At 42.4% G+C, this 18,260-nt stretch overlaps 1 protein-coding gene across 3 annotated transcripts in view; it reads left to right on the top strand.

Annotated features, from left to right (window-relative positions):
- The window catches only part of WDR75 (WD repeat domain 75), a 400,614-nt gene that overhangs the window by 112,791 nt on the left and 269,563 nt on the right, over positions 1–18,260 (top strand). For all 3 annotated transcript variants that reach the window (XM_056534259.1, XM_056534260.1, XM_056534261.1), the window contains 2 exons: positions 10,384–10,454; positions 10,753–10,869. In XM_056534259.1, coding sequence (XP_056390234.1) covers positions 10,384–10,454; positions 10,753–10,869 — 188 coding nt within the window. The remainder of the gene's footprint in view (positions 1–10,383; positions 10,455–10,752; positions 10,870–18,260) is intronic.

Below are 18,260 nucleotides of genomic sequence, written 5' to 3'. Positions count from 1 at the left end.
TATATATTTATATTTATATATATATATATATATATATATATATATTTATATATATATTTATATATATATATTTATATATATATATTTATATATATATATTTATATATATATTTATATATATATTTATATATATATTTATATATTTATATATATATATTTATATATATATATTTATATATATATATATATATATATATATATATTTATATATATATATATTTATATATATATATATATATTTATATTTATATATATTTATATATATATATATTTATATATATATATATTTATATATATATATATTTATATATATATATATTTATATATATATATATATATATATATATATATATATTTATATATATATATATTTATATATATATATATTTATATTTATATATATTTATATATATTTATATATATATATATTTATATTTATATATATATATATCTATATTTATATATATATATATATATATATCTTTATTTATATATATATATATCTTTATTTATATATATATATATATATATATATATATATATATATATATATATCTATATATATATATATATATATATATATATCTATATCTATATATATATATATCTATATATATATATATATATATATATATATATATATATATATATCTATATATATATATATATATATCTATATATATATATATATCTTTATATATATATATATATATATATATATATATATCTATATATATATATATATATATATATATATATATATATCTATCTATATATCTCTGTGGTAGATGTAAACAATACATTGGCTATCCCTCAACACTGATGTTAAAATTGAGACATTCTCCAGTGTATCCTTATATGAAGGACACACCAACACCAAGGTTTCTCAAATTTGTGCGAGACCTAACGCTAGTCCTACCTGTGCTTGATAAACAGAACAGTGGCCAGTGGGCAATTACGGCAGCATTCGGCTGACTCACAACTTCCTTCCAGATACCCTCCAGTGTTACTACGCACACATGCAATGGGAGGAGGGAGGCAAGCTGCAAGCCCCACCTGAGTTGGCTATTATGGGTGCCTGGCCTCACAGGTGCTACCTTAATGCTTGCCTGGTAGATATTCAAGGCGCATTAATGTTGGAGTTTACACACCTCCAAATTTAAAATTTAAACAAACAACAAAAAACGTGGTCTACCACAGTAGTGCACCCATATTCTTGTATTGTATTCTAATTGTTACATATCCACACCGTTTATCTGGTGTAGGATTCTATTGTGGCACTTGTAGTCCGCTGCAGGCATCCTCCATTGTATGCATTTTTATGCTGGGGATCGCCCCTAGCAACGGACTACAAGGGCAGGATCTGCTCCCCCAGTATAAATGCACAACCGCATTTGGGGTTGAGCACTTCCAGCCATTTGAGACCACGTTTTTTGTTGTTTGTGTGTGTATATATATATATATATATATATATATATATATATATATATATAATATTTATTGGAAATTAAAAAAAAAAAAAACTTGTCCAAGGGACTAAAGCGGAACACAATCTACTTGTCCTGGTAGATAAAATAATTTCAACCAAAATAGTCTGATTCCCCCTCCCCCCCCCCCCCCCCCCCCCCCACTAGACCACCAGGGATGGATATAAGATTCCTTTAGACACTGCTGACAGCGGTGATCTAATGGTTTAATAGGTGATCGCAGCGGAGGGAGAGCTGTAGCTCCTTATACCCAAGGTAAGCCCAGAAAAGTTTAGATATAACTTTTTGATCACCTTATAAAAAATGTCTCATATGAAGTGACCAAAAATGAGCAATTCTGGACTATTTTTTACATTTACACCGTTCACCGTACGATTTAATTAACATATTTTAATAGTCTGGACATTTCCACATGTAGCGATACCACTTATGTTTATTTTTGTACATTATTTTTATTTAACGAAAATTGGAAACTTTTATTAGGTAAGGGGCTTATTCACATACGCACTTTTTAAAATATTGTAATCACTATTTTTCAGTCTTCATAGGGACTTATGTGCTACTGGGGGATGTTCTGCTTCTCCAGTTTATGTGGTGCATTTTGTGTCAGAAAATGCTGGAAGTTGCATTTAGTTACTAGATAACTACAACTCCCAGCATGCCCTGATGCAGCCTATGGTTGTGTGGGTGTTGCAGCATGTTGCACTGTATAGTAATACAGTTAAGGTTATTGTGTAACATGCTGGGAGTTGTAGTTTTGGTTCGTGTCAGCTGCAGAGCCATAGGATGTGTCAAGGAATACTGGGAATTGCAGTTAGTAACTACAACACCCAGCATGCCCTGATTCAGCCTATGGCTCTGCAGCTGACCCGAACCAAAACTACAACTCCCAGCATGTTACACTTTATAGTTCTACAGTTTAGGTTATGGTCCAACATGCTGGGAGTTGTAGTCTTGGTTCGGGCGTGTTTGTGTGCATCCGTGGGGCTCTTGGTTGGCGGGTGAGTATGAAGGAGGTGGGATTCTGGGGGTGCAATTTAGTGCGGGTGCCACTAAAAATAAATAAAATTAGATGGCACAATTGCCCTAATGCCCGACGTGACAGTCCGCTCCTATACAAAACATTCATGCATACACATATCATACATGCACCAGCCACTGCCCCCATATCACACACACACACACACACACACACACACACACACACACACACCCCCGCCACTGCCCCCCCCCCACATCATACATTATACACACATACACTCAAACCATACATATACACCATACATATGCACACATCATACATACACCTGCCGCTGCCCACACCACATCATACATCACATACACATCACATACACATCACATACACATCACATACACATCACACACACATCACACACACATCACACACACATCACACACACATCACACACACATCACACACACATCACACACACATCACACACACATCACACACACATCACACACACATCACACACACATCACACATCACACATTATCCATTACATACACATCCCACATAGACATCACACACACATTATCCATTACATACACATCCCACATAGACAGACATCACATACACATCATACATTACATACACATCCCACATAGACAGACATCATACACACATCACATATAAACTCACACCATACATATACACCAGTGTTTCCCAACCAGGGTGCCTCCAGCTGTTGCAAAACTACAACTCCCAGCATGCCCAGGGCATGCTGAGAGTTGTAGTTTTGCAACAGCTGGAGGCACCCTGGTTGGGAAACACTGATATACACCATACATATGCACACATCATACATACACCTGCCGCTGCCCCCCCATCATACATTACATACATATATCACACATACACTCACACCATACATATACAACCACCCTTCCTGCCGCCACCTGCATTCTCGGCCTCCTCAGCTGGGCCGGCCATGAGTGGACATCAGAGCTGTAGTCACCGCCGGTGTGAGGTGAGATTTCCGTCCCCCTCCTGCTCTGTGTTTTCCCCGTGCAAACAAGCAATCTCCCCGTGGTGGATTAGGTCCTATGGAGATAGATCAGGGGAGGGATAGAGCTGTGTGCGGGGGATGGAGCTGTGCACAGAGCTGTCTATATCCTTTCTCTCACCCTGCTGTGTCTTCTGAGCTGCGTCCTCCATCCTCCGGGAGGGGAGATAAGGGGACTCTGCGGTCAGCTGGAGGCCGCCGCCCCCACCATACACTCTGAGGCCGGTGTGAGGTGCAGACTTCCATCGGCTCCTGCGCCTCACACCGACATTAAAGAAAAATAAGGGGGAAGTCGGTCTGTCCCTGCTAGCCCGATACAGGGCTAAATCTATGAACAATTCACCTGCCCGGCGCCCAAAACTACTTGTCCCGAGCGCCGGGCGATAGGATTTCCACATCCCTGTGTGTGTGTGTGTGTGTGTGTGTGTGTATGTTTATATATATATATATATATATATATATATATATATATATATATATATATATAATTTCCAAACACAATGTATAGCTATCTTTTTGCAAAACTACAACTCCCAGCATGCCCAGATAAAAACCTGACTGTGCATAATGAGATTTTGCATAATGAGAGTTGTAGTTTTGGAAAAGCTAGCTATACTATGTTAGGCGGAGAGATACATATATCTATATATATATATATATATATATATATATATATATATATATATATATATATATATATATAATATACATACAGTATAGCTTGCTTTTTGCAAAACTACAACTCCAAGCATGCCCACAAAGCAAATCGATTTGTGTGGACATTATGGGATTTATATTTTCACAAAAAAATAAGAATACAATGGGTGGCAAACTTTTTTTTTTAATTGACTTAGGCAAGTTGTTACATTATTAATTAACATACAGTTTGATTGGTTAGTGTGTGCAAATTGTACATGAGTTCGCAAATAAATGGTAGGCATGAAACTGCCTACACCCTTACTTCAGCGCTGCTCCGGACGAATAAAGCAGCGCTGAAGACCGCTTCCGGGTATAGTGAGAAATCCCGCACATGCGCAGTATCGTCCGGGACTCGGCCAAGATGAGACAGAGATAGTAAGGCAATATATGATTATTCATTAGCCGGGCTGTGCTGCGGGCCGGGCGGCGGTTACGTCACAGTGCCAGTTGAAGGCAGTTATCCCGCCCGTGCCAGTTAACAGCTAATTTGAATACACCGAAAAAGAGCTAGAATGGGCGAATGGTGCAGCAGATGCGGGCAAGGTAGGACTCAAAATGTTCAGCGTCTCCCGCACTATCCACAGGTACCCGTGGATAGTGCGGGACAAAACATGTGACAGTTTTCCTTTAAAAAGAGCTGTGGATAAGGGAGGTGGCCTGGTTATGGACTATCAATACTATGAAGATGAGGCCAACAACATCCTCTCTGATACTCCATTTTATAAATCGATCAGAGGAGACCCTTTTCCAGAAATTGGGTAGCCATTAAATAATCTCATCAGTACTGCCGTGGAGGCTCAGATCTTAAATAAAGATGAACAAAAATTTCTCATCCCCTCTTTTCCTGGGAAACCTTATTTCTAACAACTTGGCACACTACCTAGATCTTTTTTACAGGACTATGTAGTGAAATGACAGTCACTTGCGAGACTCCACCCAACTTATCCAACTGCTAATGAATATTCCGTGGACTCCAGGTCTAAAACTCATTACTTGTGATGTCACATCGCTTCATACGAATATTGCCCACAGTCTGGGTTTAAAAGCGGTAGAGAAGTATCTGGCACAAGACAAGGCCATCCCTGAAATACAGAGGGAATTTTTACTAAAAGGCCTTTGTTCATATTGAATAATAAATTTTTTCTATATAACGGTACCAACAAATAATGGGGACAACAATGGGGGGACCAAAGTAGCCCAGCCCTATGCCAACATCTTTATGGGGGCATTCGAGGATGAGCACATCTGGACAAATGGATTTAACCAAACACATCACACTATCGACGCTATATTGACGACCTTATTTTCATTTGGGATGGTCCTGATGGGTCATAATCTAGCCTACTCAGTACTCTAAATAAGAACAACTGGGGGATCAGCTTCACCATGACCTCCAGCAATCAAGCAATTGAATTTTTAGATCTCAATATTACACATGATAACTTTAAGTTCATCACCTCTACTTTTCTAAAATCTGTGGATACAAACATCTATTTGGACTATAGAAGTGGACACTATCACCAGTGGATTAAAAATATTCCCTATAGTCAGCTGAAGAGAATTAGGAAAAAATTAGGAGTCTACATTTATGCAACAAGCGTCTAAAATAAAAAAACTGTTTTATGCTAAAGGGTATCCTAACAGCTTGGTTACACACGCATTCCAAAGAGGGAAAAAACCACATGCAAGCTGAATGCATGATTCCACAAAAGGAGCCCACAGCAAAAAAATTCACGGATCAATGTAACGTCATCACTGTGTATAATAAATCGGCAAGTGACATCAAAAGCATTTTGAGAAAATCGGGTACATTCTAAAAATGAATCCATTTCTTAAGGACATACTTCCAGTAGTGCCTCTAGTGACATTCAGAAGAGCCCCATACATAAAAAAACTTGTTAGCACTGAGCCAGATAAAACGGCATAAACATAAAACTACCACCGCAACCAGAAAAGGGAGCTTTATATGTGGCAAGACCCGTTGCCTATGTTGCCATGAGATACGTCACGGAGTAACGTCCGTCACATCTCAAACTAATGGGAACTCTCACCCTATCAAACATCTTTTAATTTGTGAGACATCATACGTTACCTACCTCTTAGATTGTTGTTGTGGCAAACAGAAGTCTCCTTTTCTTCGTGCCCGACCGGCACCAAAGACCTTCAGTTCTCACGCTGAATTTTATGCCCTGCTTGCTGGTATTCGCCTGGAGGCACCCTGCCAAGAAGTTTCAGGAAACTTAGAAGGTTCAAGCGCTGTATCCCTTCGCCAAGGACCTCTTTGCTCGGTGGACCTCCTCTCCAACTGTGGATCTGCTGGTCTCCCGCCTCTCTAAGGTGCCTACCAGGCCTTTGGCTGATGCGGCTGCATTCAAGATCCAGCCGACTCTTCCGGGATGCCTGGACTACGCACATTCATTGTCCCGGTTCCTTCAGGGGAATGTTTTCAAGGTTTATTCCAACCTCTTTGTGGTCCCCAAGAAAGGCGTTTGTTTGCCCAATCTTGGTTCTCGAGTATCTCAGCCAGCATCATCTGCTTCCATCCCGAATGGAGTTTCTCCGTTCGGTGCTGGCGTCCCTGGTTCATGGGGAATTTTCATTCCTCGGTGGACATCAAGGATGCCTGCCTCCACATCTCATTGTTCCGGTCATCAGCGGTACCTCCGCTATGCAGTTCCGGGCGGTCATTTTCTATTGTGGCTCTCCATTTCTGTCTGACCACTTCACTTCTCCCCGGACCTTTAACAAAGTCCCGGCACCTCTGATAGCCCCTTTTACGGACAACCGTTGTTTCCGTGATTCCTTACTTGGGCGACCTTCTGATCAGAGTTCCAGCCAGGGCCGAGATCCTGGAGAGTCTTGGTCTCAACCTCCAGACCTTGTCTCTCTTCAGTTGGATGGTCATTCGGGACAAGTCAAACCGCTTTCCTGGGGCTCCAGTTCGACGCGGCCTCTGCCCGCTTTCAACTCTGCCGAGCAATCTGCTGACTCTTATCAAGAGTCCGATGACTTCGACACCCTGCTCCAGTTTCCATTCGCGTTTGCATGGATGTCCTGGGTCGGTTAGTGGCAGCCGTGAAGGCCGCGCCATTTGCCCAGTTTCATCACCGACCTCTTCAATTGGTGATTCTCTTACGGTGGGACAGGTCTCCATTGTCACTCGACAGTCCTGTTGGTCCCTTCTATGGTGGCTTCGTTTCCCCCCTGCTTTTTCTGGTGCGCTCCTTCCTGCCCCTCCCTGCCAGTCTGTCAGGCTGAGGAGGTGTTTTCAAGGACCGGTCGGTCTGGGGCCTTGGTCCCTCGAGAAGCCCTTTTTCCCCTTCAACATGTTGGGGCCTAGGGCAATCCTTTCTTTGCTTGCTTCTTGGGAAATTCCCTTCTGGGCGGAACTCAGGTTTCCGGCCATCTCAGCGCTTTTCATTCTGGGCGTTTCTGGGATGTGGTCTTTCTCAGCCATCCAAGGCGAGTGGTCCCTACATCCGGAGGTGTTGGCAGTGATCTGCAATCTCTGGGGCGCTCCAGGCGTGGACCTCTGCATGTCCCGCCACAACCAAGCGTTCCTTTCTTGGTCGGGCTTTGCCCTACCTTATCTGTTTATTGGTCGGGCTTTGCCCTACCTTATCGGTTTCCTCCCCTTCCTCTCTTTTTGGGGTCCTGAGGAAACTCACAGCAGAGGGTGTTCCCGCCATTCTCGTGACCCCGGCGGGCGTAGTAATTCATCGTGGTCAGGCTCCTGTACTTCTTACCTCTGCACCTTCCCTATCGTCCAGACCTCCTATATCAGGTCTCCTGTGCCACCCCTATTTACCGTCTATGCTTTTGACGGCGTGGTGGTTGAGATAGCGGTTCTGAGGACCCGCGGTTTCTCTTCCCAAGTGGTTCACACCATGCTGAGGGCTCACAAGCCTTCCTCTGCAAAGGTTTACCACCATACCTGGCCGTCTTTTTTCTGTTGGTGTGAAACTCAGCCTTTTTCTTCGGTCGTGGTTGACTTTCGGCAGTTTCCATTCTTTTTCAACGTTCTTTGGCGTTCAATTATCATGTCCGAACCTAGTTCAGGGAGTGGCACAAGCTGCCCCTCCTTATCAGTCCCCTTTTTCTCTTGGGACTTACTCTTGGTCTTAGGTGCTCTGCAGGATGCCCCTTTTGACCCTCTCGGGGACATTTCTTTTCGCCTCCTTCCCCGGAAGGTGGCGTTCCTTATTGCTCTTACCTCTGTTAGGAGGGTGTCAGAGCTGGTAGCTCTCTCCTGCCGTTCTCCCTTTCTGGTGGTATACCAGGACAAGTTGTTTTCCATCCAGGTCCGTCCTTCTTACCTGAGATGTTTTTTTTTTAAAACTTTTTCATCTCAATGAGAACATCGTCCTACTGTCCTCTTGTCTGGCCCCTTCTCATTCCTGGAAGCGTTTGTTCCACAACCTGGTTGTGGTGAGGGCTGTTCGGACTTATCTCTGTCACTCTTTCCTTTTTTTGTTTTTCCGAAGGTTGTTGTATAGGACAACCTGCTTCTACGACCACCATTTTTCGGTGGATCCGGTCTTCTCTATTTGGGAGCTTACTGCTGCAAGGGGAAGATCCCACCCTTCAGGGGTTTGGCTCATTCCACCTTTTTTCGTGGCATCCTGGGCCCTCCGCTACGTGGCTTCGGCCTTGCAGTTCTTTAAGGCGTCCGCGTGGTCGTTTTTGTACACTTTCTCATGGTGCTACCAGATTCATGCCTTCGCATCGGTTGATGCTACTCTGGGCTGTAAGATGTTGCAGACAGCGGTGGTCCATCTGTCCACCTGTCTGATTCCTTACCCACCAGAGGGACACCTTTGGTACGTCCCATGGTCTGTGTTCCCCAATGAAGCCGATAGAGAGAAGATTTTTTATGCTCACCGTAAAATCTCTTTCTCGAAGGATCCATTGGGGGGACACGGCTCCCCCCCCCCCCTTTTTTTTTCTGGTGTTCCTATTTCAGTTATCTGTCCGAAGGTGTGTTCAGTTGCCTTTTCTTCTGATTGCTCGGACAGTTTGTGGTTTTCTCTTGACCTGTCGGTCTTCTCCTATTGCTCTGGGACTAAAACCGATTACCTCAGGTGCCTGTGGGCAGGAATACCCTGCTGGGAGGAGCCGACTTCTCTTGTTGCCATAGTGTCGAACCTCCTAGTGACAGCAGCATATACCCATGGTCTGTGTCCCCCAATGGATCCTTCGAGAAAGAGATTTTATGGTAAGCATAAAAAATCTCCTTATTCAGTAAATGTGGTAGTTGTGTGGACAAAATTGCCTTGTAGATGTCAGAAGAATGGACAGACTGGTTTGAAATGACAGAAAGGCAACAGTAACTAAAATAACCCCGTAGTACTACCAAGGTATGCAGTATACTATCTTTGAATGCAGTGTGCCGATCCTTAAAGCGCAACAGTCATGAAATTTTATTGTAGTAACCTGCACACAGCCTTTGTACTGTGTGCAGGTGTTGTGTGCAGCAATTATTTTACCTCATATTTGCAGGCTTTCGTGATGCTAAAAAGTGCTTTTAATCAAAGCCACTGACGGTCGGATAGGCGTGGTGCGAGGTACGCGATGCCCCGCTGCCGCCACGCCCACTTTGTATCTCAGTGCTGGGACCGCTGTGTGTTTGACACACAGGTCCCAGCGCATGCGCCCTTCAACTAATGTAAGGTGCGCGCTGCTGCGTTTCATCCAGCGAGCGCTTGCTGGATGACACGCAGTGGTGCGCACATCACATTAGTCAATCACACAGCGGTCCCAGCACTGAGATACAAAGTGGGCGTGGCGGTGGAGGGGCATCGCGTATCTCACACAACGCCTATCTGACCGTCAGTGGCTTTGATTAAAAGCACTTTTTAGCATCATGAAAGTCTGCAAATATGAGGTAAAGTAATTACTGTACACAACACCTGCACACAGTACAAAGGCTTTGTGCAGCTTATTACACTAAATTTTCATGACAGTTGCGCTTTAAAGCAGATGGGCTGCTGCAGATTAGGTCTGATTAGTCTCCCTTCCATCTGTGACTTTTGATGGTAGGGTCAGAATTTGGTGTAAACATAGAAAGTAGTGGTGGTGTAATGTGTATTGTTGTAGGGGACACTTTCTTGCTACTTGAGACGTGGTACAACCTGTTTAATTTAAACACTGTTTTTTTTTTTTTTTCTTAGGGCGAGTATATTGTTACAGTGAAAGGACTTATTCTCTTCGTCTATTATTTCAAAAACGAAAAGATATTAAGGTAAGTTTAGGTAAGGAAAGTTTAAAGGATCATTTTATCCAAAACAAGCTTATCCCCAATCCGCACAATAGGGCATAAGTAGCTGATCGCGGGGGTCCGACTGCCACAAAAACCCTGTGATCTCTGGAACGGGACCCTGGTAGACTGCACGCACTCCCAAGTTTTGTTGACTTGTTTTGAGATGTTTTCATGATCTATTTATATATGCAGCATATTAAATGGCATTAATAAATCTGATTTTATATTGTGCTTTTCTTTTTGCTTGAAAGTATGTTAATATAATTTGACCTTTTACCAGATTTCCATTGAGTGCTACAAGTAAGAGAGGAGCAAATAATATATTCACTGTGGTCACATGCCATCCTGTTGAAGACTGCATTGCTACAGGACATAAAGATGGCAAAATAAGGCTATGGTGAGTATTCAACTCGCTGGAGCTTTTACACCTGTATGCTTATTGAAGGTCTGTAATAAATTGTCATTAATGCCTTGATGATGCGCCAATGATTGTTCTGTAATGATTGTAATGACATCACTCATTTTACCACAGAATCTATGGTGAAACGAAATAGTTTTGGGGAGAAATTGAATTTTTTTTTATTTAGCAACCTTTGGGCGGGGGGGGGGGGGGATTTGATTGTAGGCAGTGCAATTAAACATGCTCTATTCTGTAGGTCCATATGGTTACATTAATACCCAATTTATATAAGTTTTGTTTTATATTACTACTTTTAAATATACATTTTTGTACGAAAATAAGTATGCTTAAAATTTTTGACCCCTATAACTTATTTTTTGTATACTGGTATTTATGTGGGCTTATTTTTTATATATAATAGATTTTTTTTTTTTTTTTTTTTTTTTACATTTGTGCCATTAACCTCTTCAGGACACAGGGCCTATCCATACGCCCGTGGGAAATCCGGTCCCCACCGCTTGCCAGTTGGGACTGGAGCCGGATGCCTGCTGAAATCGTTCCTCATTCAGGGGGATATCGCCCAGGGGGGTCATTATGTCCCCCCATGTTGGCGACGGCCGCAGATCGCTTGACAATTCAGCCCAGCGATCTGCGGCGGGTTCCGGGTCAATCGGGTCTCCAGTGACCTGGTGACCCGGAATTACAGGCTGTTCGGGGCCCAGAACAGCCATAGCCAGCAGAGGTGAGGTGGCACTGGTGCCACCTCACGATAGCCCTGATTCGTCGGCCGGTTTACCGGCCGACCAATCAGGGCACCTGCTACGGGTGTCGCTCCCGCAACCTGCGCCGCCCCTCTTCCGGAGGACGTGATCGGGTGCCAGAAGAGGACCCCGAAGCTGGGGACCCCGATCCCCGGCGTCCCTGTTGGGATCGGGGCCCCAGGAGCGACGGCGTGGATCAGCAGTTGGAGCTGAGTGACAGCCTCCTGCTGTTACTTAGCAACAGCTCCCAGCATGCAAAAAGGGCATGCTGGGAGCTGTAGTTATGCAACAGCAGGAGGCAGACAACCACAACTCCCAACATTCCCTTATGCAGTTTTACAACAGCTGGAGGCACATTTTTTTCTATGGAAAAGTGTACCTTCAGCTGTTGTATAACTACAACTCCCAGCTTCCACAAACAGCTAAAGTGCATGCTGGGAGTTGTAGTGGTGCATCTGCTGGTTGCAGAACTACAACTCCCAGCATGCCCGTTGGCTGTCGGTGATGACTGAGAGTTGTAGTTTTGAAACAGCTGAAGGCACAATGGTTGTGAAACACTGAGTTAGGTCACAAACTCAGTGATACATAACCAGTGTGCCTACAGCTGTTGCAAAACTAAAACTCTCAGCATGTACAGTCTGTCAGCGCATGCTGGGAGTTGTAGTTTTGCAACAGCTGGATGTCCGTCCGTCCCCCCCCCCCCCCATGTGAATGTACAGGGTACACTCACATGGGCGGAGGTTTACAGTAAGTATCCGGCTGCAAGTTTGAGCTGCGGCAAATTTTCTGCCGCAGCTAAAACTGCCAGCGAGAAACTACTGTGAAACCCCGCCCGTGTGACTGTACCCTGAAAACACTACATATTACATAGTACGGTCGAAAAAAGACATATGTCCATCAAGTTCAACCAGGGAATTAAGGGGTAAGGGTGTGGCGCGATATTGGGGAAGGGATGGGATTTTATATTTCTTCATAAGCATTAATGTTATTTTGTTCCATGAATGTATCTAATCCTGTTTTAAAGCTGTTAATTTTTCCTGCTGTGACCAGTTCCTGACGTAGACTGTTCCATAAGTTCACAGTTCTCATGGAAAAGAAGGCGTGTTGCCCCTTGAGACTAAACTTTTTCTTCTCCAGACGGAGGGAGTGCCCCCTCGTCCTTTGGGGGGGGGGGGGGGGGTTAACCTGGAACAGTTTTTCTCCATATTTTTTGTATGGGCCATTAATATACTTATATACGTTTATCATATCCCCCCTTAAACGTCTCTTCTCAAGACTAAACAATTGTAACTCCTTTAATTGCTCCTCATAGCTAAGATGTTCCATGCCCCATATTAGTTTAGTCGCGCGTCTCTGCACCCTTTCCAACTCCGCAGTGTCCCTTTTATGGACAGGTGCCCAAAACTGAACAGCATATTCCAGGTGAGGCCGTACCAATGCTTTATAAAGGGGGAGTATTATGTCCCTGTCCCTTGAGTCCATGCCTCTTTTGATACATGACAATATCCTGCCGGCTTTGGAAGCAGCAGCCTGACATTGCATGCTATTCTGTAGTCTGTGATCTACAAGTACACCCAGATCCTTCTCTACCAGTGACTCTGACAGTTTAATCCCCCCCTAAGACATACGACGCATGCAGGTTATTAGTACCCAGATGCATAACTTTACATTTATCCACATTGAACCTCATTTGCCAAGTGGATGCCCAGACACTTAGCCTATCCAAGTCATCTTGTAACTTATGCACATCCTCTATAGACTGTACCGTGCTACAAAGCTTGGTGTCATCTGCAAAGATAGAAACAGAGCTGTTAATACCATCCTCTATATCATTGATAAATAAATGAAACAACAGCGGGCCCAGTACTGAACCTTGAGGTACACCACTAATAACCGGGGACCAATCAGAGTACGAATCATTGACCACCACTCTCTGGGTACGATCCATGAGCCAGTGTTCAATCCAGTTGCAAACTAAAATTTCCAAACCCAAAGACCTTAACTTACCGGTCAGACGTCTGAGGGACAGTATCAAACACTTTAGCAAAATCCAGAAACACTATATCCACAGCCATTCCTCTGTCAAGGCTTCTACTCACCTCTTCATAAAAGCAAATTAGATTGGTTTGACAACTTCTATCCTTAGTAAACCCATGCTGGCTATCACTTATAATACAATTATCCCCTATGTATTCCTGTATGTAATCCCTTATAAGTCCTTCAAACAATTTACCCACAATGCACGTTAAACTTACTGGTCTATAGTTTCCTGGGGAAGACCTAGAGCCCTTTTTGAAATAAACACTAACACAAAATAAAATGTAAAAAACACTACATATACACATACCCCTACACAGCCCCCCTCCCCAATAAAAATGAAAAACGTCTGGTACGCTACTGTTTCCAAAATGGAGCCTCCAGCTGTTTCAAAACAACTACTCCCAGTATTACCAGACAGCCACTGACTGTCCAAGCATGCTGGGAGTTTTACAACAGCTGGAGGCACCCTGTTAGGGGTATTCTACGCCAGTCATTCCCAATGTCCACCCCTATGCAAGTCCCTAATTTAGGCCTCAAATGCGCATGGCGCTCTCACTTTGGAGCCCTGTCGTATTTCAAGGCAACAGTTTAGGGTCACATATGGGGTATCGCCATACTCGGGAGAAATTCTGTTACAAATTTTGAGGGGTATTTTCTGCTTTTACCCTTTTTAAAAATAACAAGCATTTTAGGTAAAAAAAAAAATTTTTTTTTTCTTATGCAAAAGTCGTGAAACACCTGTAGGGTATAAAGGTTCACTTAACCCCTTGTTACGTTCCCCGAGGGGTCTAGTTTCCAAAATAGTATGTCATGTGTTTTTTTTTTTTTTTTGCTGTCCTGGCACCATAGGGGCTTCCTAAATGCAGCATGCCCCCAGAGCAACATTTGCTTCCAAAAAGCCAAATGTGACTACTCCTCTTCCGAGACCTGTAGTGCGCCAGCAGAGCACTTTTCACCCCCATATAGGGTGTTTTCTGAATCGGGAGAAATTGGACTTCAAATTCTTGGGGGTATTTTCTGCTATTACCCTTTTTAAAAATGTAAAATTTTGGGGAAAATAAGCATTTTAGGTCAAATTTTTTTTTTTTTTTTTACATTTGCAAAAGTCATGAAACACCTGTGAGGTATTAAGGCTCACTTTATCCCATGTTACATTCCCAGAGGGGTCTAGTTTCCAAAATGGTATGCCATGTGTTTTTTTTTTTTTTTTGGTGTTTTGACACCCTAGGGGCTTCCTAAAGGTGACATGCCCCCCAAAAACCATTTCAGAAAAATGTTCTCTCCAAAATCCCTCTTGTCGCTCCTTCCCTTCTGAGCCCTCTACTGCGCCCGCCGAACACTTAACATAGACATATGAGGTATGTGCTTAGTCGCGAGAAATTGGGCTACAAATACAAGTAAAAAATGTCTCCTTTTACCCCTTGTAAAAATTCAAAAATTGGGTCTACAAGAACATGTGAGAGTAAAAAATGAACATTGTGAATTTTCTCCTTCACTTTGCTGCTATTCCTGTGAAACACCTAAAGGGTTAAAACGCTGACTGAATGTCATTTTGAATACTTTGGGGGGGTGTAGTTTTTAGAATGGGGTCATTTATGGGAGATTTCTAATATGAAGACCCTTCAAATCCACTTCAAACCTGAACTGGTCCCTGAAAAATATCGAGTTAGGAAATTTTGTGAAAAATTGGAAAATTGCTGCTGAACTTTGAAGCCCTCTGGTGTCTTCCAAAAGTAAAAACTAGTCAGTTTTATGATGCAAACATAAAGTAGACATATTGTATATGTGAACAAAAAAAAAAATTATTCGTAATATTCATTTTCCTTACAAGCAGAAAGCTTCAAAGTTAGAAAAATGCAAAATTTTCAAATTTTTCTTCAAATTTACGGATTTTTCACCAAGAAAGGATGCAAGTATCGACAAATATTTACCACTGCGTTAAAGTAGAATATGTCACGAAAAAACAATCTCTGAATCAGAATGATAACTAAAAGCATCCCAGAGTTAATGTTTAAAGTGACAGTGGTCAGATGTGCAAAAAACGCTCCGGTCCTTAAGGCCAAAATGGGCTTGGTCCTTAAGGGGTTAATCATGCTGTTTTATTAATGTTATATTTTAATAGTTCGAACATTTATGCATGTGGCAACACCAAATATGTTAGTTTTTGTTTACATTGTTTTATCAAAAAATGGAATGAAAAAGTGTCTGTGATTTAACCTATTAAGGGAGGGGCTTAAGTTATTTTTCTTTAAAAAATATATTTGTCGGAAGGTGTTTGTAGTTTTGCAACAGCTGGAGGCACACGGTTATTAAAAACTGCCATGGGGACTATTACTTGCACTCTTTTATTTCAGACACAAATCAATGCTGTGCCAAAGGCACTGGATAAGGTTGAAGACAGGAAAACCAGATCAATGGCGCGATCTACCAGCCAAGTCAAGGAATTATAGTGTAAAGAACATCAATGCACACAAGCCTATGCACCTGACAAAGAGGCACTGTTGCCTTGAAACGCTTTGTTCGGCAAATAAAGATGTTTTATACTATAATTCCTCGCTTTGACTGGTGGATTGCACAGTTGACTCACTTTTCCTGTCTTCCACCTTATCTACAGTTATCCATTTGGCATGGAAGGTTCCATGCTGACACCAAGAAGGCTGCAACAAGCTCTTATCCTTATGCACATACTGTGGTTGTGACTCTGCAGGTGAGCAGACCCCTGATCCCCCACTTGTAAATCTATTCTCTGTGCTGGCTGTACCGCTCTGAGGAGCTCTGCGTCTTTTTCCATAGACTGGATACTAAAGGCATAGCACTGATCAGTGTTATCTGCGTTCTATTACCTGAGACTGCTAAGGCTGTCTGCGTTATTGCAGCGCCAATCACACAGGAGGGAGGCAGGTAGCGACCCTCCTCCCGTCCTCTCAGCTGATCAGGACCCAGCAGCACTTTGTCCCGAGTGTTCCGATCAGCTCCACTGAGCTACCTTCACTTGCTTTGCAATTTTAGATGCAGCAATCAACTTTGTGGCTGTACCACACTATACAAATAACTGGCCAATAGAAACACACAGTGATAGGTTGTATAGATGTCAGTAAATAGGCCATTCTAGTGTTACCAAATCACTCCCTGAAGAAGCTTGGTGCAAAACTTCATAGGAGTGACTCTTTGTGTATGGGTAGGTGCACTTGGTTTCATGCTTGGTGTGAGGGCTGTGTGAGACTAGTGATTATTGTGAAGTTTATATTTTACTAGCTTTTTATTTAGAAAATAGGAAGATAGGTAATATACATTTTGTATTGGGGCAAGATATAGATATCGAAATATTAGCAGATTACCCAGCGTTGCCCGGTTTTTCCTACCTAGTCCTTGTGGTAGAGGAAAAGCAACATGTCCAACTTGTCGTCCTGTCCTCAGGTGTGGCTGAGTTGTGATGGAGATATTGTAAGCCGTAAATAAAAGGGGGCATATCTGTGTGTGTGTGTGTGTGTGTGTGTGTGTGTATTTATGTATTAACATAATTATTAGTAACTGGATTGGCTCTGTATTTTTACTTGCCTATTTACTTAGTTACTAACTAGCTGATTACCTGGTGTTGCCCGTTTTTTCCTACCTAATGCTTGTGGTGGAGAAAAAGCAACAACGAAGGAAGCTTTTGTCCTCTTGTTCCGTCTTCCTATCCTGACCCCAAATCCCCTCCTCATATCTAGACTCTAAATCCCCTCCTCATATCCCGACCTCGTATGCAGTCTTAATATTTTTTCGTCATATCCTGACCACATATCCTAACCCCATATCCCGTCCTCAGGTGGGGCTGAGTTGTGATGAAAATATTGTAAGCCAAAAATAGAAGGGGGTGTGCCTTTGTGGGAGTGGGCGTGATTTTCAAGCCAGACCGATACACAAAGGGTAGAAAATAAGAGCTGTGGCTTAAAGGGTGGGCATGTCTTTGCAAGATGGGGCATGGCATGTGATGAGGGTGTGGCTTGCCAGCTGGACTGATGCATTCACCAGATGATGCAGAGCGGAGCTTGTTGAGTGAGGTACCAGAAGTCCTGTATACTTGCATGGGACTTGAAGCGAAACAAAAATCCCATTCTTCTTTTAAATGGGTAGGTTAATTTAACAATCCTATATTTTTATTTGACATAATTATGTGTCCCAAGTATTATCGAAATATCTCCAGCTGTATGGAAGTTATTCAGTAACATATATTTCTCATAGACTTGTATGGTACTTTAAACAAAAACCTTGATCCTTGCAAATGGGAGTGGGTAAGGGTTAATTTACCTATCCTATGTTTGTAGTTGACATATTGGTAACATGTACCAAATTTGAGGTTTAACATTTTTAGCCATTTGGAAGTGATGTTGGAGCCTTACGCTCCCTTCTCAGCCACAGGGGTCATGCCCATGTGGTCGATGTATAAACGGTAGATTCCTACCAAAAACTAAAGATTTTATTAATCCCGTGGATCATAAAAAAATGTGATTTGGGATTTTGTTAATTGTGGGACAAAAAATTTGATATATGTTGCTCAATGCCCCGGCCCAAAACTAAATGTTGGGAAAACGATTCAAGAACTTC

This window comes from Hyla sarda, chromosome 8 (genome assembly GCF_029499605.1).
Source record: "Hyla sarda isolate aHylSar1 chromosome 8, aHylSar1.hap1, whole genome shotgun sequence".
Classification (NCBI taxonomy): Eukaryota; Metazoa; Chordata; class Amphibia; order Anura; family Hylidae; genus Hyla; species Hyla sarda.
Note: the sequence above shows the minus strand (reverse complement) of the source record. Positions and strands in the feature narration are given on the sequence as shown.